Genomic DNA, 23,829 nt, shown 5'->3' on the forward strand with positions numbered 1-23,829 from the left:
ATTGATGATGGTCATGTATTGTAAGCTTCTTAGAAAAGGTTGGAAATATACTGAACGCTTTATATAAAATTTAGCATTGATTTATTTGTACACGTATATTAACAGACCAACTTTGTTTACTTTACTGATCAGTGATCAGAATGGTTTTTACGTGCCCTCGCATGACGCGTGGTCTTTTGGTAACACAAATTTTCATCTTATTTTTCCCAATAGTAGGCCTCCAATTTCGAAATGATATTGTTTTACATTTATATTACCTAGTGGTCTTTATAATGACGTTATTCTCATTGGCAGCCCGTCAATTATTTCTTGTCATGGGCTAGACATAACTGTTGCTATGTACACTTATAGAAGAATTTGAGCAGAGTTAATTAATAATAATAATTTATCAAAAATATCTCTGTTTCTTACAATCATTTATGGTTATTTAAACTGCTACCCTTTCACGTGTTCGAAGAAAGATGTGCGAACAATATAATCACGATATCACAAATATTATCCCACTCCTATAAGGTTTGAAACAAACTATATAATAAAGCCTTATACACACAGTTCCAAGTTCTATTGACAATTTAAGTTGTATAGAAACTACATACAACACCAATACGAAAACGCTAAACACAGCCTTATCAATAAAGCCGCAAACACCAATACGATGTCTTTACTATCCACGATTTTTTCTAAGTTAAATGTAGTTTTTGGTAGATTTAAACTGGGCGTCTTCGTGTTTTGGGGGGTAAAAAGTAGGTCCCGGTTATTGTCAATTACGATAACAGTCGTTAAGCCATGTCAAAGGCCTTCGGACGGCTTGAACATCTTCAACACTAGATTGACCACTAACCATACAATAAGAAAAGATAGAAAGAACTTTTTAATGCAAAAATAAAAGGATCACTACATATTATTTCTATTTGACATTTTACGAAATATAGTTTCGTTAGAACTATAGTTATCAAACTACACATACTATACATCTATAATACTTATAGTAGTGTCAAAGCAAAGTTGCGAGACACATTAGCTGCGGTTACGGTTCTAGTTAGGTTATTTGCTTCTAGCCGGATAGTTTGTCTTTAGTGGTCGAGGGTAAGTAAGCTCTCGAGAGCCGAACACACACGAACATGTGCGAAGTTACACGAACATATTGAATTATAAGTGACCTTTGTAATGTGCACTGTTTGTTGTGTAAAGAAGAAACAGATATTGCACGAAAATTATATTTTACTAGCTTTGACCACGATTTTTTCCGCGTGGTTTGTGACTTGAGACAGAATTTTCATACAAACTTTCATCCCCCACTTTATCCGTTTCTAGGTAGAATTGATCTAAAACGTATCTTAGCAGATGCCGTTGTAACATCTACCTGCAAGCCAAATGACTCTCTGCCTCCGTGGCGCAGTGGTTTAGGTCGCCACGCCGATACCACTGCAACGGGAGGTCGTGGGTTCGATTCCCACACGGAGCAATTATTTGTGCGATCCACAAATAATTGTTTCGGGTCTGGTTGTGCTTTGTGTCCGTTGTTTGTATGTTTGTAAAAGTCCCCGCGACACAAGAGCAATTCTTAGTGCGGGAGTTGTCTTTAAAAAAAAAAAAAAAAAAATTTCAGCCCAATCCGTTCAGTGGTTTGGGATGTGCGTTGATAGATCACTATATCCGTCAGTCACCTTTAAGTTCACGCTGGCCTATTGCGGTTTGGGGACTTTGCATACCTTTAAGATCTGTTTTAAAGAACTCTCTCAACATGCAAGGTTGCACGAATCGTGATGCAACCTTGCATGCATGCAAGTCATTGGTGTGATGCCTCGGGTTCGAACTCGCAACCACTTGCCTAGGAGGTAGCACTATGGGGACTTTAACTAGTACATACTAGTCACACTATTTATAAACACCAACAGAAAATATAACATCTGAAATCGTGATCAAAATACAAGAGACATTTCTAATAAATTCATCTCAGAAGGTTCTATTAAAAAGACGAGAATTGTGCGCGACCTACATCAAACGTTTTCAGTTGATATTAAATTCAGTTCCTTTCTACTTCACGTCGAGTGGTTTTAGATTCGAATGATGTTGAACTAGGTTATTTAGTGATGTAATAGTCGGAGAGCTCTTGTAAAATGGCTTTTGAGACTTGATAAAGTGAATGAATGTGCATAGAGGTAAAGGAAATATGTTTACATATCAGTTTTATTCTACAATTTATGTATGGACTGTTTCATGCACATTTATTCACGTTTCGATTTTAAACTGTTGACATCATATCGACAGCAACCACGCATAAGGTCGGAACACTATTTTCATCGAAAATCCAATTTTTATACTATCGTAATTACGGGTATGAGTTTAATAGATTCCTGAAATCAGAATAGTAAAATTACTTTTAATTAACGAGTTTCATTAACGCATATGGTCGTATATTTTGAAAGTTACCACGCATACGGTAGCATTTCGATATACGACGATATGCGTTACGCTATTGGTTCGCGCCTGACCAATCACAGTCAGTTACCGCGGTCGTATGTCACTGACAGCGCGTGCGATAAAGTATTTTAAGTAAATAAGTAAACAATAAGAACTTTGATGTGATTTATGTTGTAATATCTATTATTATTATATATAATCAAAATGAACAACCTACGATCATCAAGAATTTTTAAATTAGCACTTAATGACAATAATAACATAACCTCCAATGAATCCCGTCGAATCGGTAAGTTTTGGTTGATATTTGATTGTTTAATTATGAAACACTCTAAATGATAACGCAATACAAAGTTGTTAAATTAGATATTTTCTTACGTTTAAGTAGTTCTTTTAATATTTATAATTTTAAGCTAGTCCCGCGCATAACGTCGTAACATTATAGTTACGACGTTATGCGTTGTTCATTTCTGAAAGTTAGGGGTCGCAACTAATACTTACCTCTGTATGCGTCGTTATAATAATAATAATAATAATAATAAGCCCCCTAAATTCCTACCTTACGTCCGAGCCGAACACCAGGCCACGTGGGGGGCGGACACGCATACTATTGAAACTTATGCGGCTAACAAGGCTAAAGGTAAACCCTTCATGGAGAATGAGCAAGAAAGTTTATAATTTACGGTCGCTTCCCGGGGGTCGCCGGGGCACATCTGGAGCCAGTGCTGGGTGTCACAGCATGGGAACCATTGGCGGTCAGGAGTTGAGCAGGCGGGCTCCCACCGATAAATCTACGACAGCCGATCGTCGGGGGCTGAACAGGCGGGCTCGCGGCGTAGAAGTGACAGCCGATGACTCAGGCGATGAGACGTCTTTATTTTCTTCCATCCCTTCAACTCGCCCCTCTTACATGACAAGAAGAACACCTACCTTGTCCACCAGTAGCTCGCCCGACAGTGTTGTGCAGGATGTCATTCCTGACTGTGAACTTGCACCCACCTCGGGCCTACCAATAACGCGCAGACGATGGACACCAGAAATGAATCAGTTCATACTGCGCACTTACCTTCAACTAACCGCACTCGACACTGATACAAAAACTTACCTAGAACCACTGCACCTCAAATTCACTGAAAAATTTCCTGACATGCAAGCCAGTCGACAAAGAGTAGGAGACCAACGCAGAGCAATAGTCCGAAATAAACTACTACCACAAGATACAATAGACCGGATTTACAATGAAGTGGAATTTGAGCTACGGCAATTGCACAGTAACATTCACGAACAACAAAAGATAACATCTCAACACCCCACACCAACACAACTCTCCATATCACAAACACAAAACCCCACCAATTCAAACCAATCTCGAATGAGGTGGACTAATGAACAAAACGAGGCGATCATACGCACATACTACCGCATTACTAATTTAGGAACAAACGAAACAGCATACCGAAAACTACTACACAACGAATTTATTAACCAATTTCCATCACTGGCTCACCTCAGCGAACAAAGAATAGCTGATCAGAGGAGAGCAATCGTCAACAACAAATATATAACAAATAATAGGCTAAACATAATTAAACAAGACGTAGCAAAAGAGTTAGGAATCAATAACATCAATAAGAACGAATGTAATCAAGATTTAGGTAGTGCAACAAATAAAAATGATTTAAATAGTAATAACCCAAATTTAAACGAATTGCCAAATCATATGCCAATTAACCTCCACCTCGTAGATGACGATCAATTTAACATACACTCACCAAAACTAGTAGAAACAGATACAGTTAACTCAGATACTAATACTATTACTCAAAGGAATCAAACAATAGACACAATATTCTTACAAGCTCTCGAATTTTATAGAAACACAGATCCAACTGAAAGAACTTACATACCCAAACAAAAACCATCAAAATCTTTTGCTGAAATAGTTGACTACCTGAACAAAGTTATTCTCCCTGAAAACACCAACACAAATACAGATTTTCCTACTTTACAGACTATTATATATAGCGCGGCTTGGACCGCGGCTAAAGTAAATGGATCAAAAATAACACTCCAACCAGGGGAAAGTCAACGAAGGCCTAGAAATGAATATAAACCGAGCTGGCAAAGACGAATGGAAAAAAGACAAGAAAAACTTAGGATAGAAATAGGTAGACTGACTCAATTTATAAATGGAAATAGAAGTAGGTTCATAGTTAGACAGGTGAAACACATTACAGACACATATAAAATCCACACAATCCACGAAGAACCAAACACACAAGCTACACACACACTAGACACTGTCAAACAGAAACTTGCGGTAATATCAGGCCGTCTTAAAAGATATAAAGCATGCGACTTAAGGAAAAAACAGAATACCCAATTTGCTCATAATGAGAAACTTTTTTACCGCACAATTAAACAACATTCAAGTAATTTACAAGAAAGTAACACAAATGACCAACAGACTACTACCCCTGACAAAGACGTTTTAACAAATTTCTGGGCAAGTATTTGGCAGAACCCAGTTCAACATAACACTCAAGCAGAATGGATACGAGCGGAAAAAAACCACAACTCTACGCACTTACAAACAATGGCTTTTGAACACATTCCTGTTGACACCTTCCATAAAGTACTTAAACATTTACACAATTGGAAAGCGCCAGGGTCAGATTACATTCATAGTTACTGGTACAAAAAATTTTCATCTATTCACGGCTATTTACACAATCATATAAATAATTTTATCCTCAACCCTAATTCATTACCAACTTATTTAACATCAGGCAAAACGTTTATGATACCAAAAGATACAAATGACCTTACTAACCCTGCTAAATATCGGCCCATAACTTGCCTGCAGACATTATATAAAATAGTTACAGCCTGCCTATCTGATCTTATATATCAACACATTGACGCTAACAACATCTTAGCAGAACAACAGAAAGGATGTAGAAAATTTAGCCAGGGTTGTAAGGAGCAGTTAATTATTGACTCAGTTATTCTCAGACAGGTTCAGAGAACTAAATCAGATCTGTTTACAATGTACATAGACTACAAAAAAGCATATGACTCAGTTCCCCACTCCTGGCTAATAGAGGTTTTAAATATTTACAAAATTCACCCTACAATAGTAAACTTCCTTAAATCCGCCATGATTAACTGGACTACAATACTGAAACTCTCATCACCGACTGAAGTTATAGAGACTGACCCAATCCAAATTCAAAGGGGCATATTCCAAGGTGACGCGCTTAGCCCGTTGTGGTTTTGCCTGGCCCTTAACCCCTTGTCTAGCATCCTAAATTCCACAGCAATGGGCTACCCCCTAAAATCCGCAGGGAATGATCAGCATACTGATATTGAACGTAGCGTCCTGAATCATCTTCTATACATGGATGATATCAAGTTATACGCCCGAAGTGAAAACCAGCTTGAAGAACTAGCAAGTCTCACCGAAGAATTTACAAACGACGTTAAAATGGAATTTGGCATCGATAAATGTAAAGTAAACTCAATAATGGCAGGACACAACTATCAACACCAATACACCTTAGACTCAGGAGACATAATAGATTCGCTAGACGAGGGAGATTCATACAAATATTTAGGTTACATCCAATCAAAACTTATACACTACAAGGACACTAAACAAAAATTAACACAACAATTTCAGCACAGGTTAAACACTATCCTTAAAACACAACTTTACTCACGTAACACAATCAAAGCTATCAACACTTTTGCAATACCTATATTGACATATTCTTTCGGCGTAATCAACTGGACCAAAACAGACCTGAGAAACTTACAACGAAAAATCAACACTACAATGACAAAGTTCCGAAAAAATCATCCTAGATCCTGCTTACAAAGACTAACCTTAGCCAGAAAAGAGGGAGGCCGTGGCATCATTGACATCACCAACTTGCACAATCGACAGATCACTACACTCAGACAATACTTTTTTAATAAATCCGAATCCTCGACCATCCACAAATTAATAGCATTAAACGACCAGCAATTAACACCCCTAAACCTCAAAGATACTACAGTACAAAAAAACGAAAATTTAGTAGATGACAAAACTAAACTTGCCGAATGGACCCAGAAGTCTCTGCACGGAAGACATCGCCAAGATTTATGCCAACCAAATGTCGACAAAGAGGCGTCGAACGCATGGCTAAATCGAGGCGAACTCTTCCCAGAGACTGAAGGGTTCATGATTGCCATTCAAGATCAGGTAATTGAAACCAGAAATTACAGAAGGTATATTATAAAGAACCTAGCAAATGATACCTGTCGAAAATGCAATAGTCTCCCAGAAACCATCCAACACATAACAGGTGCGTGCAAATCTATAGCCCAAACGGATTATAAACACCGTCACGACCAAGTTGCAAACATCATTCACCAAAAACTAGCACACAAACACCAACTTATCGACTCCATCGCACCATACTACAAATATAGCCCTGAAACTGTATTGGAAAATCATACAACAAAATTATATTTTGACCGTGCCATCCTCACAGATCGTACCATCCATTTTAACAGACCAGACATAACAATAATAAATAAAACAAATCAAACCGGATACCTTATAGATATCGCCATACCCAATACACATAATCTGCAAACCACAATAGCTGAGAAACTGTCTAAATATACAGAGCTTAAAGAGGAAATTACCCGACTTTGGCACTTAAAAAAGGTGACGATTGTGCCGATTGTGCTCTCCACAACAGGTGTTATACCGCAGCAGCTGAAACAATCCCTCAAAACCCTAAACCTGCCAGAAAGCACCTACCAGCTTCTGCAAAAAGCCGTAATTTTAAACACGTGCAGAATTGTAAGAAAATTCTTACAAGTGGATTCAGACAGTACTCATGAACATTTAACACACAACACACACGCAAACATTCTTTCACACACGCACACGCATGCAACGACACTACACTCACAAGTTATGCTCCAAAATAATAATTCTACTGACGAACACTTGGCTTAGGCCCGTGCCGTCAGTCAAACCGGGCAACCGAGAATAATATAAATATACAAAAATAATAATAATATTCATTTATTCGAGTAACCTTTAGACTCACAGTTGTTAGTAATACATATAACTTATCCTATGTTAGTAAATACAAATTTTGCATTTAAAATACTTAGATAATAAGGTACAATAATCACCGCCTCGCCATGCCATGGGAGATGGCACAGCAGTGACCCATGTACCTGCAATCTAGCCTCTCACTAATCATGGCTAGAATGCCGTTAGAGCTAGCCCGCACCCTGCGCACCAAGGATGCACACCGCTTCCGCATAATGGTGTGGAAACAGTCCACACTAGCTTCTGCGAACATCCCTGATGCACTACAGAAGCGGGGTAGCCCCAACAGCACTCTAAACGCATTGTTATATTGGATACGGAGGGTGTTGTAGGCTTTTCGAGTGTAAGTAGCAAAGTATGAAATAACCAAATCTCAGTAACAATAGTCGTATCTAGAACATACGACGTTATGAATCGAACTATATATTAAATAAGACTTTATGACATTATGTATTTGCTAAAATTATGAATAAATTTAATATTTTGAACCATTTTTATTTGCTGTAGTGGTTATTGAATTGTTATTATTATTTTTTAGAACCTGTCTAAGGTGAATCCGGTCATAATTGGAATTTGTACAAGTCAATCAAATGGTCGAGATATCGCTAACAAGGAGCGGTAATTGTAATGATGCCAGGAAAAGTTCTCAAGAAGTACGATTGGCATTAAATGATTTACATAATACTCGCTCAGTTCAAGATATAATACAACCCAACTAGCACACAAGCTGCTTATACAGTCGTTATACAGCTTGATAGTTACATAAGAGTCGTTCAAATGCTGTACAATTTTCTATAAGTTGTATGGTAGCTATTTAAAAAACCCTTTAACAGCTAAGCGGGACAGTAGCCGTTTAGTAGGCACCAGATGACTTATAGTGTATATATGAGTATGTAACATGCGTCGCTAGACAGCCTAAGGAAGTATAATAGAGTTAATGGAGTCTTCTATAACACCGTTAAATGTATAAGGGTACTTTAGGAGATAAAGGGGTTTAAACGGAGTTATGCGTTGCTTCTATAGCGCTCAAGAGCGTAACTAAGCTTTTTGTAATGCCCTAGGTTATATAACAGATTTTTTCAGGGCTAGTGTATTACTCATCTATAAAAGAGTTGCGTAGGTCTTTAATAGCACCTTGAGCGTTATATCAGATATTTATATGGCTTTTGTACTTGGCAAATAAATGTAGAAGGTATCATTCGAAACATTTTTACAGCCATGGGGATTACAGAATTATGTTAAAGCACCCAAGGCGTTTTAATAGCATGAACTATCGCTCTTGTAAGTATACATCTATAACCTAGTAATATACCTTTATAATAGAGCTCAAAGTTATTATATTTAATATTTACATTAGGTGAAGTGGTGGTTCAGTCTGTCAACTGTTTTCAAAGAATTATACTATGAATTGACTATCAAACTATTTTAATATCAAAACTGACCCCTAAAATTACAAGTAAAACGCTAGGATGCGACCAAAACAGTGATATTGAAGCACTCCTATACCACAACTGCAAAACCTTGAAGTCTACAACTGCAAACACTAGAGCCTTTGTACAGCTTAAGCCGCTAGAGCAGATGTAACCAACTCTGAGTGCTGCTTGATCGAGACGCCATTACAGCATTTGGTAAACATATCTTTTGAGGTTATAACGATCTTTAGAAGGTCATATAAATCTATACCCTGGTAATGTTAACATAATTTAAATCATTTTTTGAATTTTCATTGTAAAGCACTGAGTGCAAATAAAGCTGAAGGCATAATTTTGACTGATTATTCGATAAGTCCAAACTAAATAATAATTAAAGACTGATTATATTTTAAGCAAAACTGTTATTTTTATGTTAGTGGAAAATTGCTTAAAGTTGTCGTCCAAAAAATATTTTTATCTTTTATAACCATGATACGAGTGATTTATTGTATGATATAATATAATAATACTTAGGATTCCTTTGGCTGTTTATTTTATTCAATGTTAAAGTTATCTACCTCAAATTATAAATCAGGTCTAAAACTTAATATTATGACTTACCCTCAAATTTCGGTTAGTAATTGTGAATTAATAATAAAGTTGATTTGAAACAATAAAAAAATGATTTTTTTAATATGTTTAAGTACCACGACTAACGTCGTAAAAATTTGCATCTTTCCGGTATGTTAATTTCTAGCCACGCATAAGGTAGTTAACCCGACGTAACTTGAAGGTAAGACAATTTTGGTCTACGCATATCGTCGTAACTCGTCGTAACTCTATAATATAATACTTGCATCCCTACGCATATAGTCGTAAGTATATAATTTCAGTATTTTTACATTAATTACAATTCATTTTCTATCAATGCTGTTTGTATAAAGATGATATGTGGGTACCACTAATTATAAGCGTCATTATAATGAAAATTTCTTTCACTTTTTTAAGTTATGACAAAAGTAAACTTTAAACGCCCGTACTGTAAACTTGCCTTATTTTGTATACGACCTTATGCGTAGTTGCTGTCGATATTACCTTTATATCAAGTGTCCATTAGCGCAGTTCTGTACAACTATCGACTACCGACAACCGGCTAGGTATCGAGAAATTTCGTATGAAAGTCTGATCAGCGCCTCTGACGGGCGTCGTAGGAACTATAAATTTGGTAGTACATTCTAAATGTCAAACTCGATACTGGGCAGTACCAACTGTAAAGAATCGTGCTACATGTTAAATTACTTGATAGGGTATAAGTGAAACATAGAACCTTTCTTTTTTGAAGTTGTTATATCAAGACATCTTTATGAAAAACGCAAGATGGTGACATAAAATTATCTACAGCGAGTTGATAGATCTCAATAGTGCATAGTATTAAAAGGGAAGATAATATATAATAGTTCGAAATTGCTTCTCTTCTTGTAATTCTTCATAAAAAAGCCATTTACAAAACAAATAGTATTTGAAAACAGTCAACTAACGGGACAGATTAACTACCCGAAATTACAAACTGAAATTACTACTACAATATACCTCAAATACTTTGATACAAAACAGCGAGGCTTCATACAAATTTAGTTTTATACTCACACGCCTCTGATTGGATACAGGTTTCCAATTATGTAGATTTTTCCATTTATTTTCACAACACTGTAACTGGTTTTCAGTCATGTAGCACGTTGTTAGTGTACTGGATTATTATATTTATTTAGTTGGACAAAAGTTCAACAAATTGGTAGAATATTTAAAATATTTTGCGGTTACTTAAGTTAATATACAGCACTAGCTGACCCGCGTAGCTCTGGTCACAAGCAAACCTTCACACTCCGCTTGAATCCTCTCAAAGTATCCAATTTGACTATTGACTACCATTTTCAGATATAAACTAATCAGCGCTCCTAAGATATTTCGCAAGACTTATTTAAACAAATAATCTTAAATGAAAAGAGCAAGTTACCAGACGAAGTCACGCTACAGATCATCATTTCAGAATATCTGTAAGCCTGTCCTGAACATGATGACGTCACATTCAGTCTTTACATGATTTAAATCCAAAGGACTCAAGTGTTGAAGTATAAAGAATTCATTTAAATGTATATAAAACAAAGCTAAATTTGAATAATAGGAATTAGGGAGGGTTTAAAACGGCTCTAACTAAATTTGTTGTTCGAGGGCTGACGGGCGCGTATTAAAGTATTTCAAATACTTGGGAATTGTGAGCCCTGTGAAATTCGTGGGATGTTAATTTCCAGTAACGGATTCGGGAATCTAAGTGACTAAATTGTTTTATTGCATATTAAGGTAATTTAGTCAGTGAAAGTTGAGAGGGACTTGTACAAAGTTTTCAATGAAGGTGGAAACAGAATCAATATTTTATAGAAAAATAGGAGCGAATGTCATAGAATGAGGCACACAGTAAATCAATGTGCGACCGTATTTTTATTAAAAAATGTTTACCTGCTTTCAATATAAAACATAGACACTTAAATTGGTTAAGAGAATTAACTAATTGTTATCTCTTCCGTGAAAGTTTACTTTATTAATTCAACTATAGTAGTTTTATAAAGTCAGATTTGTAAGATCTTTGAGAACAACATTGCCAAAACAAAAACTAGCCATCAAAAACATCCTGTAATAAAACCTCAAGTCTCGCAGCTCAGTCTCTCTGCCGTAAAAAGTTGTGAGATCTATGTTATACCAAGTCGATTAATCTATTTAGTCTCTATTTAAAGGACCAAAAAACAAATAGATCGATCTGGTCATCGGTCTAATATCAGTAAAGCAAACTAACCACATGACTGCGCAACACAATATACACCATCACAAATTATCACACGAACCTTATTCAATAACAAATCCGACCCCCTTGTATTTACGATGTCCTTATTGTGGGTCAAACAAAGGGATATCTCGGCTATATTAAGTGCAAGTTACTGGCCGGTCCCTTGCCGTGATAATACACAACGTTCATATCTACGCTTTTATTATTTATCAGTAGGGCACACTGTGTGACTTTGTTAGGGTTCTGTGATGTAAAATGTAGGAAGAAATAAGGAAAAGATGTTGAAAATAGGTGTCTATTTGATGTTAATAGATTTTTGTTAAGGTGTTTATTAAACCGTTAAAAATTTTGTCATCAATGACATAGTGAAGAATTCTTAATTCATAGATATTTTCAGATACCAAAGCGCTGGAAACATTTACAGGTAAACTCGAAATAGTTGTATGTAGATCACAAAAAACATTTATTCTTGGAAGACATAAACGAGTCGCCATCGTATTGTTAAGCGGAAAAGCACCCCTTAGTGTTTTCTATCTCAATATACCGAGGTCACTGAACCTTTCAAACGAAAATGTTCGGAAGAAGTCCCACAGTCACAGATTTTATTAAAACCTCTTAGAAAGCTAACCGTCCTCGAAACTTTATATTTATTTCCTCAACTGCAGTCCAACTTCGAATCTAATATTCTACACAAACTAAAAAAACCTTATAAGAAAACTCAAGAAATAAGAAAATAATATCAGATCTCGAACTCTTATAAATCAGTCGGTAACTTTGTACAGTTAGCGCAATATAAACTTATTTAAAGGATACAGAAAGTTATAAACTATGGGAACAAATGGAACTTGGGTAAAACGGGTAAGAGCGGGGTGAAGGGTAACACTGGGGTGGGTAAAGTTGAGGCGGTAAAGTTGCAGTGTTTACCGCTGACTCGAACCTGAAGTTGGCAGCTTTGTGCAGTTCTCGGTGATAACTGATTCTGTTTATTAATTTTCTGTACTGTCAAAAGACTAAATATTATATTATTACTATGTCAGGAAAAAATGCAATAAAGTACTGGGTATAGTAGTAGTAGTAGAAAGAGATAATTGCTAATATATAAATATACTATTTACCCAATTCTCTACTGCAGCTACTATTTCATGCATTGAGCAAACTTATTTTTGGAATCAATCAACCTTTTTAAGTATCGATTTAGCAAACAACGCCAAAGCAATAAATCTTCAACCCTCTTCTTTTTTTCATAGTTAATACTTAACCTAGGGTCAAAGTGATTCGAACCATAAGACGACCTTTGACCACAAATACACCATAGCTTAAACTGAAGTCAAATATCAACAAAATAAAGGCAAAAATATTAACTCGGAACCATTTTCTTCTTACGTTCTCTGTACATTATGAGTTAATGTTTCCTTTGTCGCGTTACCGTATTGTTAGCTTCATAGCATTACTTTTACTCAACACATATTTGTGTGCTCAAATAATTGTTTTTTATTTGTATTTTCCTCGAAAATTAATGGTAAGGGAATAGAAAGACTTCCTTACTTGAATATTCATATGTTTTAAGTTACTCTTATGAATCGTAAAGGGTAAGGGTAATTTGGGGGCGAATAAACATATTTTTGTTTTAACGTCCCTATTTGCGTTCTAGAGTAAATAGGTTAAGTTATTTAATTTTTTGTGGATTTTGGCGTAGTATGTTTTTAAATAAAAATACTGACACACTTATTCGATCAACTGTACTTACTTTGGAACATTAATCGTTCCGTCTCTCTGATCGGAAGATAAGACACTCTGGTCAATAATTACATAAATTACATAGTTTTTCTAACTAGTTAAAATCGTGTGATATGATTAGTAAATTTAAATCACAAAGACAGGAGAAGAATGCGTTAGAGAAATAAAAGGATGACATCGTTGTTAAGTCTCCGTCACCCGCACCCATTGCCTACATATACATATAAAGGTACATACATAAAATTACGCTCTTTTCTCATAGGGATGGAGACCAAAGACCTTGGCCTAAGTCACTTGTTTTTATTATTAGCCGTCTGCACAGGGGCTTGCTATATTCATACAAAGTTATCACCCAATAATAAACACGTAGTAACTGTCACGTTTCCGATTGACTATCCGTTATTCAAGATACGAAACGTTCACTGAAGACTCCTTTGAAAACTCAAGAAAACCTTTTAGCTATATTTATTGAAGTTCCCGAGCGTTTTCCTAGAAGTATGGTGGAACACGTGCCTTTACGAACTGTAAGCGAATACTCCCGGTATCACTTACTGCGATGAGATCATAGTTCGAAGAAAGCGTCCGTCTTAACTGGTTTGTTGGCACTTTCGTTATTAGCCCACAGCTGGGCAAAGGTAATAGGAGTCTTAATAAATAAGTGGAAGCTTTTCGCATTGTTGTACATTTCATTGAAATTCTGTTCAAAAAGCTCCAATCAAAATCCGCCGCGCCCTTCCACTTTTAGGGACTTTAACTTTATAGTAAATCGGTATTTTTTGACAAGTTAACGAGTGTATAGTGAAGTTTAAGCTATAGAATTATTAAATATAGCATCAGTTAGGAAAGGATAAAGTACAGATATCAGGCTATTGATTATTATCTAGTCAGTATTAGTTTAGACGTTACATTGCAACAGATAGACAAATTCTTAAAGCATTTAAGCGGTACCCAAAACACTAATTTCGGTAAGTTCAAACATTTAACACAATAGTACACAAAGTTCGTGACATTTTGTTAGTTGAAAACTTTCATCGTTTTATTAAGTATTTCTGGAAACGTGAGTTTTCTTCGAACAACTTGTTTTCTACAAGTCTTTATAAAGTTCCTAATATTTTTAGGAACTGTTGAATGGTTTTCGGAATTGCGTTATTCAATAACTGAGTTAATGTTTGCGGTTCAGGAACTTGTAAAGAATTGATTCTGTTAGCTTTATTTTAGTACATACAACCAGCGTCAGAAATGTAGCTATAAACTTCACATTTTTTGTATGGAAATATAATTAAATTAAACTATTGATATCGGTCAGCAAACAATACGCATCGATTGTAATATGACTCTGAATGAAATGAACAGTAGTAATTTAGTAAAAAATATTTTGAAAATTAGACACTAATCTCAGTCCATTCGCAGTTAGGCTAAGATTGAAGTACGTCACTTCCGTTCTTCATTCACCATCATACACACTTAACCTAACATACACTTGATCTAACAATCTAACACTAATCTTCTAATAGTTCTTTCAAATCTGATAACACTCCGCGATACAAGACTAGTTTATCAACAAGACATATCAATAGAAATTTTGTATATATCAACAGGGTTAATAAATCATCTTAAAAACTTAAACAAACATTAATAAACTTAAGAACGAACTAAATAACAAAACGAAAAGAAAATATCTCTTCGCAAAAACAGATTAAACTAAAGAGTAGAAACAATTTCTTCTCTTTGAAAGCAAGTTATGAATGAAAAGGCGATAAAATGACATGATTACAGAGAGCATGATTATAGGACGCGTTGGGGCGAAGTGGGGTAATGTGGGACGAAGTGGGGGGAGTGGGGCGAGTGTTGTTAGTGGGACAATCAGTGGTAATGATGAAGTAGCTTATTTGCTAGGTCCTAAAATAGGTTATACATAGTTATAATGTATTTTTGTTATATTTGACTTATAAGCGCTTCTTGATATGATAAAGTAAGTCGCTTATAAAGATTAAAGGATTGATTCTACCACCCTCCTATCCGATATTCGGCAGGGTACGAACGGTGAAATACGAGGCCCTAGACCTCGCCTTCCTGATTCTAAACAATTATTGGGAATAACTTTGCATAAAAATTCAAGAATACATTTGTAGCCGAACCGTAATTCAAACCCTGCCTGAGCGACACTAGCAATTATATGATATTGGTAGTCAATTTATTCATTATTTTACCCTTAATTTATCTAAACCCAAACACAAACTTAACAAGTAATTTCACCAATATTAATGAACATGCAAATAAAATGTTCAAGTGATTGATTTTGGCGCCGTCCACGCCCACGCGTGGGCTTCCTGGCCGGTAACACGATATCGATGTGTTACACGTGGCGAAGTAATTCTCGATCATTTGATAGGAACACTCTAGTATGTGGCCTTGGATGTATAAGGGTGTAAAGACATAGGCTTGATTAAGAAGCTTGGGAGTGGTTGGTACCTAATTATGTTTGAAGTGATGTAGCCTTAGTTCAGAACCTGTAGTCATTTGTTTTTTCTTATTAGTTTAGAAGTAAATTATTTTCATATTAAATTAATTTAACAATAATACCATTGAGAGATTGTTAATATTGATCTATTTCTGCTTTTATTACCATTAAAATTTAAGATATATTGATATATAGAACCTATGTATTCTTGTACACAAACCAGTTTTTGTTACATCAGATATATAATCAAAGTAATCTTTAATCATTCTAAATAGCACATTACACTAAAACCTAACACTACACGAAAACAATATCCCAATACAAAAACGCCTACAAGCACATCAATCGAGTGCTAAATTGCTACAAAAAATCCCACTAAAAATCCCATTTTCGTTCGGCGAGGCAGTTTTCTGTGAAATGGAAAATGTCGGCACTTGTTGCTACATCGTGGGATGCAATTAATCACTCCGTTCAGACCCATGTCTTCAGATTTGGACGGATTTCCAGTTTTTGTGACGCAAAGATGACATGACGTTAAACCTGTACGATCACGCGCTAAGATGGGCCATGAAAACAGCTTGAAAGTAATATTAATGTAATATATTACTGTGTTAGCAAACAATATACTTAATACTAGTATTTTTTTAATGTTGCGTTTTTAATAAAGGGTTGTATTTTTGGAAACATTGTAGGTTATCTTTTTGTTGAGAAGTTGATCATTTCAGAAAACAAGAAGCAGTAGTGGGATAAAATGCAACGTCTTTATGTGTTGTAAAGGTCATACATTATTATTGATCTTAACTTTTTTATTTAGAACCCAGACCTAAAGAATATTATAGTTATGTAAAGAATAAGTTCTAAAATAAACAAATACCGAAAAGATACAGATTCAATGTTAAGTAAGTAATATAGCGTACTTCATGGCCCAATATTTACGCCCAAATAATTACATTTCAGCCGCTCTCTTTATGGCCATTTGTCAGCTTGGAGCGCGTGAGGCGAATAACAGACACCGTTGTAATTAATGACGTCGACTGAAAACATCGCGTCTCATCACTTTACCCACTAATCTTCGGCTTTATGCTATAGTTCTGTCTTTGTTTAACTTAAGATAATAGAAAAGGACAATAGATATCATTGTATTGAAGTGCAAAAGTTTTGGTAAACACTTTGTTAATGGGGTGTCCCGTTCTTATGTGATGTACCGAATCACACATACGATATTGTTCTCAAAAATAATTTAAACCATTTATTTTTGTTACACATAAATAAACATCACAAATACAGAACTTAATAACTAGTCAGTACATTTATGTGCAACAAAGGGTAGCTCAGCTAATTTCTTAGCTTAAATATGAATTTTGCGTCTCAGGCACGTTTAGAAACATGTAAATCATGTTTACGGAAAAACAATTAGTGGATTTTTAAAGGAATCTATGAAACCCGGATTTAACTTACTTTAAACCGTTATGCAGTTGAATCAATTGTGAACAGACAGACGTGGCAAGGGACTTTATTTTCAAATACTTAGAACATTCAGGTACGAGTTAAAGCTTTCTTTGTTAAAATAAATAAGAAAATAATAATTGGCTTCGTAAACCTACGTCTATTTGTGGTAGATTATTATTTGAAATATGGAAGAAAGGGTCTTTGTCGTATAGACCGAAGGCTCAAAGAGTAATGAGTGATGGAATTCTTAAGTAGGTACTTAGAGAAATAAAACCGATTTTGTAGAGGTACATATTTTTGAAGGTACATGACTTCCCTTGTGGTCTAAACCGTAAAGTTTACGGGTGTTAATCGAGAAGCAGGTTCGATTCTTGTTTGAAAATTCTCCATAGTATCTCGGAGTTTACGTGTACAGTGTTTGGCACTATAGTATAAAACATTTTTGTTAAGAATTATGTTTCAAGAAAATATTGAGGGACGTTTCGCTTTTCGCTAATTCTATTAATTGGCAAAACGTGGTTGTATTTCATTAATATCTGCCTAAACCTTGAGGTATAACAAGCTTAACGTAATTTTTTCATGAAGTTACATTATCTGTCAATTGAAAATCATCCTACTACTACTACCTACTACTACTATGGTTAGTGGTCAACCTAGTGTCAAAGTTGTTCAAGCCGCCCGAAGGCCTTTGATGTGGCTTAACGACTGAATTGACAACAACCGGGACCGACTTTTTACGTGCCCTCCGAAGCACGGAGACGCCCAGATCAAATCCACTATGCGGTCATCCATCTATGGAATGACCGCGCCAAGCATTGCTTAACCCACGGATCGTTTACCGACCGGTGAGCGCAACTGGCTAAGGGCGCCTCAAAATTAACCATAAACCCTATTCCGTCTCATAATTTCCTAGGTCCAAAAGTAGATTTCTATTATAAAGAACCTACATTCATAATACAATACACATGATTTATTTTATATGTTAAAAATGTAATAACGTAACAACGTCGCTCTTATTTCCCCAGAGAGTACATAATACATATGTATTATATACGTTTCACTTACATCTTATGTACTATTTACCTACTAAGAAGATCTAGTGAACGAAATTACATGTTCAGATAATATATTTTCAAATATTTAAGCGGCTATGTATTGAAGGTATATTTCTATTACCTATTTGATACCCGACAGCCAGAATTGCTTAAGTAACTACTGAATTTTCAAATGTCATTGAACGTTCGTTTCTTATTATTTATACTCATATGATAAGATATATAAATACATATTTATTGACCAATGTATTACAGGTAAACGGATCCACTGTCAAACCTGCAACGAAGAACCTAAAACTTAACTATGTAATAAAAACCTTTAAATTACTTTCTCCGTAGTTGACAATCAAACTCAGTACGAGATGATTATAATATCAGAATCGAGGACTTCTATTCCCATTTCTATTATACCCAAAAAATTGACAATTATTCTCTTACTGTACAAAAAATAAATAAAAAATAAAAAAAAAACTGTAACATAGCATTAAAAACCATTTTTTACACGATCATAAACGTTCGTTAGTGTCATTTGGTCAGACGCGCAGTGGAACCTCAACGCCTAGTGTAACATGAAAGCAATGTTCATGTGTCGACGTCAAGCGGGATAAGGGCGAGTGTTCAACAGATAACAGGTGACGTCATGTTTCCCTGAAGAGTTTAAGGTGTGAATACATGAGGAATTGATAGTTAGTTTATATTTGTATGTCGAAAGCGCGTTTCTCTACAGTCAGTACTATCAAGTATCGAGAGTTTGAAATTTAAAATACATACATAGTTAATATCATGCCTTCATCCCATAACAGTAAGCAGAGACCAAAAAATTTCAATTAAATGAACAGCAAAAATAGTTCCTATATTGTCCGCTAGAGGTGCTATTCAACATTTGTCTTGTCTTGTTTGTTATAAGTACATAGGTACTATAAGTAAGATTGCGTAATATTTTTCAACTTGACGTAGACAGGTAGTTTTTTTGCGGAAATACCACAACTCATTTCCTTTTCTATTAGCTTAATCATCATCAATACCATGACCAAATTAACAAAGAAATAAGAAAATAATTAATAAGTACCTACCTTATTTTTATAATTCTGATCTACCGTTTTTCGTTATGAGATAGGGTGCGAAACTTTAAAAATATTTGCAATTAGAGACAATTTACTTTTAGTAATTTCAAACAGTCTATATATTTAAACTAGTTATAAAGGGTAAAATTCGTTGTCAGTATCATGTATTACATGACACGAGTAAAGCCAGAAAAGGAAGACGAGTAGCGTTCTTTGGTTTGTGCCATACCTCCATTAAAACGCGTCATTTCATGTTAATATGTTTAATACAATCGTATCAATTATACAAACCATATTACATACAATCAAATTAAACATCATCAAACAGAACCCGAACTTTAACAATAAACCCAAAAAGGCTATAAATCCGGATCATAAATAACAACATTATCTAAACAAGTAACCCATACGTGGAAGTTATACATTTAAAACAACAAACAAACGTTTTTGGTTCGACTTAATTAATAAATACATAAAACTTAAACTTTGTTAAAACAAACTGTTTATTGACTGTTCTTTTAGCCTTTAATTCTGCGCTAGCTTTGAGTTAAAAAGCTGTTTTTCTCGACAAATAAACTACTGTCAACTTGTTTTTAAAGAAGGCACTAATCATTAATTTGCATTAGTACAATAAGTAGCTATTGATTAAATAATAAGACAGAATTTTTCTATAAATTGCTTTACTAGTTACTAGTTATTTTTTCCTAAAGTACAAATACATCATTTACGTATAACATAAAAGCACCATCAATATTTTGATATGATTCTTTAAAGATAAATCAGACAAGAATCTAAATAATCAAAATAAAGGGCCTTTCAAACCCTGTTAATGAGATAATATCGTTAAGTACTATGAATGTCTAGGTCAACTCCTGGATTTCGTGAAAAGGTTTATCAGTATGTTGACAACTTATACAAATGCAAAGAAAATAACATACTATTTATTAAAAAGCGCAGAGAATATTCTTCAAATGCAAACGATTGATCAGCTAAAGTCCAAACGACCTTCACAAAACTCTGTGCTCTTTGTTTCAAACTATAATCAATCAAAAAGTATTCAGCAACGCATCTCTCATAGTTTTTACATCAGAGGATGAAAAAGCAAAAATTTTACAGTAATCAAATTAATATCAGCAGAATTGTACTAAAAGCATCTATTATCAGTACATCTGGCTTGCTTTTGTTTTACTTCTGTAGAACCCATTAACGTTATAAAACACGCAAATTCGAATTGATTATGTCTTTGTTGCAGTGAATTTAGACATACCGATTTTGAAGCAGCAAAGTTAAGCTTAAAAATCTTCTATTCATAAGACACAAAAGAGAAAAGACTACTACTGAGGGCAATAATAACTACGGGTTGGGTAAATTGGCACCTAAGAAAATATAGAAACCCTCCAATATAAGTTGATTTAAAATAAAGTCTATTTTTCATAAACCTACCTTGAACAGCGCTATTTTGCCCATTTAATTACTGAAGTCATAATTTAGCGTGTGAAATTAACACAAAAACATCTTTCCAAAAAACAAAATCACGAACTCAAGTTACTAAATGCTAAAATGGTAGTTCACACAACATTAAAAGCACTAATTCCACGCAAATGAGTTTAAAAATTTAACTCATAAGTAGATAAAAACTCAAAGTTTCGAAACAAAGTTATGAAAAGTGTGTTATGTAGAATTGGCTTAAAAATAAGGGCGTAATTTCTTTTACGCGTCCCACGCTACAGCCCACACTTGCAGTTTGGGGAAAATTCGCCAGTGTCACACTGACCTATTTTCAACATAATAGAAAAGGCTCTTTCCAACAAGATTTTGTAATGCCAAAGGTCGAGTGATCGAGTTTGGTTTGAATATTAAAGCTGATCGATTCTGAATGGTTAGATTTTTAGTTATTTTTAGCTCTTGTTTTAAAGAGGTAATAATTCACAGTTTACCTATTTAATGCTGAAGAAATCTAGTATTCAAGCATTTCTAAAAACACGAGAACCCCAAGTCTGTCAGAGAGTTTGGGACCCAATCGTTTCTACATTGGAATGTAATTTAAGATGCTTTAAATGCTGCAAATTTGTGTTTTATTCCAATAAACAGTTACCACTACTACGTAGTGACTACGTATTCATTATGTACATAATTTGTAAGAAAACCCAGGAAAATATTGTTTAAGACTGCCTATTTTGCATAATTTCTTAGAACCAAAGTAGTGACATCATGAGATGCATAGACAAATAAAGTTCGATTCAGCAGTTTTTTACGTTACGAAGTAACCAACAAATATATGTATATTCCAAATTGTTTAAGTATGGATAATATAAACCAAAATTTACAATACCACATGTCAATTACACGATTCTGAAACACCAACATACCTGAAACAGAAATACATTTAAATTAATAATTTATATTATTTTTAACACACATATTATATAATTTATACATTTATTGAGGGCATGCAAAGTCCCCAACCCGCACTTGGCCAGCGTGGTGGACTCAAGGCCTAACCCCTCCCTCATTACTGGGTTACATTTATTTATTTTATTATCTAATTATTATCTAATTTATATTTATAAAACGTGTCAATGGTAGTTACTTTACTAGTTTCAGCTACAAATATGGTAAAAAATGCTTAGAAAATATTGTATGAAATTATGAGAAGCGAGCGCCGCAGGAACTATTACCGCAGTACATTTCAAATGTCAAACTTTCGACACTCGATACTGACTATGGAGAATCGCGCTTCTATCAAAAACTTCATTGAATTTCTCACAACATTTACAAATAAACGAGGGCAGCCGAAAATGCCATTGCACAATATTCGTCAGTGAACTCGATCCTTGTTAGCCGTGTACAGTTACTACCACATTGTTTGACAAGTGGTTAACCGACCTCACACCTTCCAAATAATTCTGTATTCATTACCGTTACGGTTTTAACTAATAGTATTTGATACAGTCTTATTGTGAAGGGATTGTTGGTTGAGAGAAAATTGATTTTTGATTTACAAAGAAAGAGCTTCGAGTTTCTTTATAACTTTTAAACTGTCGCGTTGCATGTTTAATGTGTAATAGAATACAAGAATTAAAGTGAACACGCATTTTACCTTAAAATACCTAACGTTTTGGCGCAGGTTGCACTAGCCGTGGTCGCGGGATGACTTTCTTGTTCAAACTTTCTCTACTTTAGAAGCGCAGTCCATTACCAATACCGTTATTGCTTCAGTATTTTTAGCTATCGATAAATTTTACACGAAAATCTGTTAAGCGCCTCTACCGGGCTCCGTAAGAACTATTTCGGCAATACATTTTAATTGTCAAACTCTCGATACTCGACAGTACCGTCTGTGGAATACCGCGCTCAAGATGAATTGTTTTTGTTTATTGTAAACACACACCACGAAGTTACTTTGTTATGTAATAATGACACCTTTTTTCCCCTAATATTTTTACCACATATTTTTCTTACACCTCTCTTTTAATACAATATCTTACGACCCACACTTGATTCACACGCGCTATACACAACAACATAATACCGATATTATTTATAATTTCCTTCCTTTGAGGAAAATATATATGATAGCAAATATTTTCGTTCATTCACTAATAATTGTGCTTTGCGGAAAAATCGACGGTAAATGTTTATCATTCATCCATTCATATCGCTTCATTTCATCGATTCATGGCAAAATTACTATTGGAAACATAGTATACGCCATTTGACTTTTTGCGTCTGAATATAGCAACAAGCCGCTACGGTAAAAGAAAAACGAGAGACAGAAAAAGAGTGGCAGAAACGTAACGACTACGTTCTTCCGTTCCCGTTAAATATAGCGCGATTCTACACTCTACAGTACTATCGACTAATAAGAGTTTGACACTAAAATGCCTTTAAATTTAGTTCCTACCGCATCCGCTAGGAGCGCTGATGAGTTTTTCAAGATAACTATCCTGAAATTGATAGTCGATAGTGACACTCCTCCTATTATATTTTTCTTTCTGTGCAGCGGTTAGTTGTTATATTCAGACCGAAGTTAAATAACATGTAATAGTGGAGAATAGAAACATTCCGTAGCCATCAAGACTCTCACCCCAAGGGATTACAAGCTGAATAGCGGACTGATTTCTTTTATGTTTGAATAAGCCAATAGATCAATTTTAGTTTTAAAGTTACAGCTACTTTTTGTGTCTGTAATAGGTAGTCTTGTTTGCTAAAATTATTTGCTTTTGAGAGTCTCCTTTGCTAAAATTATTTGCTTTTGAGAGTCTCCTC

At 34.9% G+C, this 23,829-nt stretch overlaps 2 protein-coding genes across 4 annotated transcripts in view; one reads left to right on the forward strand and one right to left on the reverse strand.

Moving 5' to 3' along the window:
• The window catches only part of LOC142973788 (terminal nucleotidyltransferase 5C-like), a 249,171-nt gene that overhangs the window by 131,336 nt on the left and 94,006 nt on the right, over positions 1–23,829 (reverse strand). The gene's annotated exons all lie outside the window — the stretch shown is intronic.
• LOC142973811 (uncharacterized) lies at positions 1,072–7,659 on the forward strand. Its single transcript, XM_076115832.1, has 3 exons — positions 1,072–1,751; positions 1,790–6,673; positions 7,603–7,659. The coding sequence occupies exons 2-3, from the start codon at positions 3,044–3,046 to the stop codon at positions 7,657–7,659; spliced, it is 3,687 nt and encodes a 1,228-aa protein (XP_075971947.1). The 5' UTR covers positions 1,072–1,751; positions 1,790–3,043.

The sequence above is a fragment of the Anticarsia gemmatalis genome, chromosome 6 (genome assembly GCF_050436995.1).
Source record: "Anticarsia gemmatalis isolate Benzon Research Colony breed Stoneville strain chromosome 6, ilAntGemm2 primary, whole genome shotgun sequence".
NCBI classification, from domain to species: domain Eukaryota; kingdom Metazoa; phylum Arthropoda; class Insecta; order Lepidoptera; family Erebidae; genus Anticarsia; species Anticarsia gemmatalis.

What these genes read in the sequence shown, in the direction of transcription:
- LOC142973811 (XM_076115832.1), top strand. Translation starts at nt 3,044, where the DNA reads ATGCGGCTAACAAGGCTAAAGGTAAACCCTTCATGGAGAATGAGCAAG. An exon ending in TGATTGCCATTCAAGATCAG is followed by an intron (nt 6,674 to 7,602) that starts GTAATTGAAACC and finishes TAAAATACTTAG; the next exon opens with ATAATAAGGTACAATAATCA.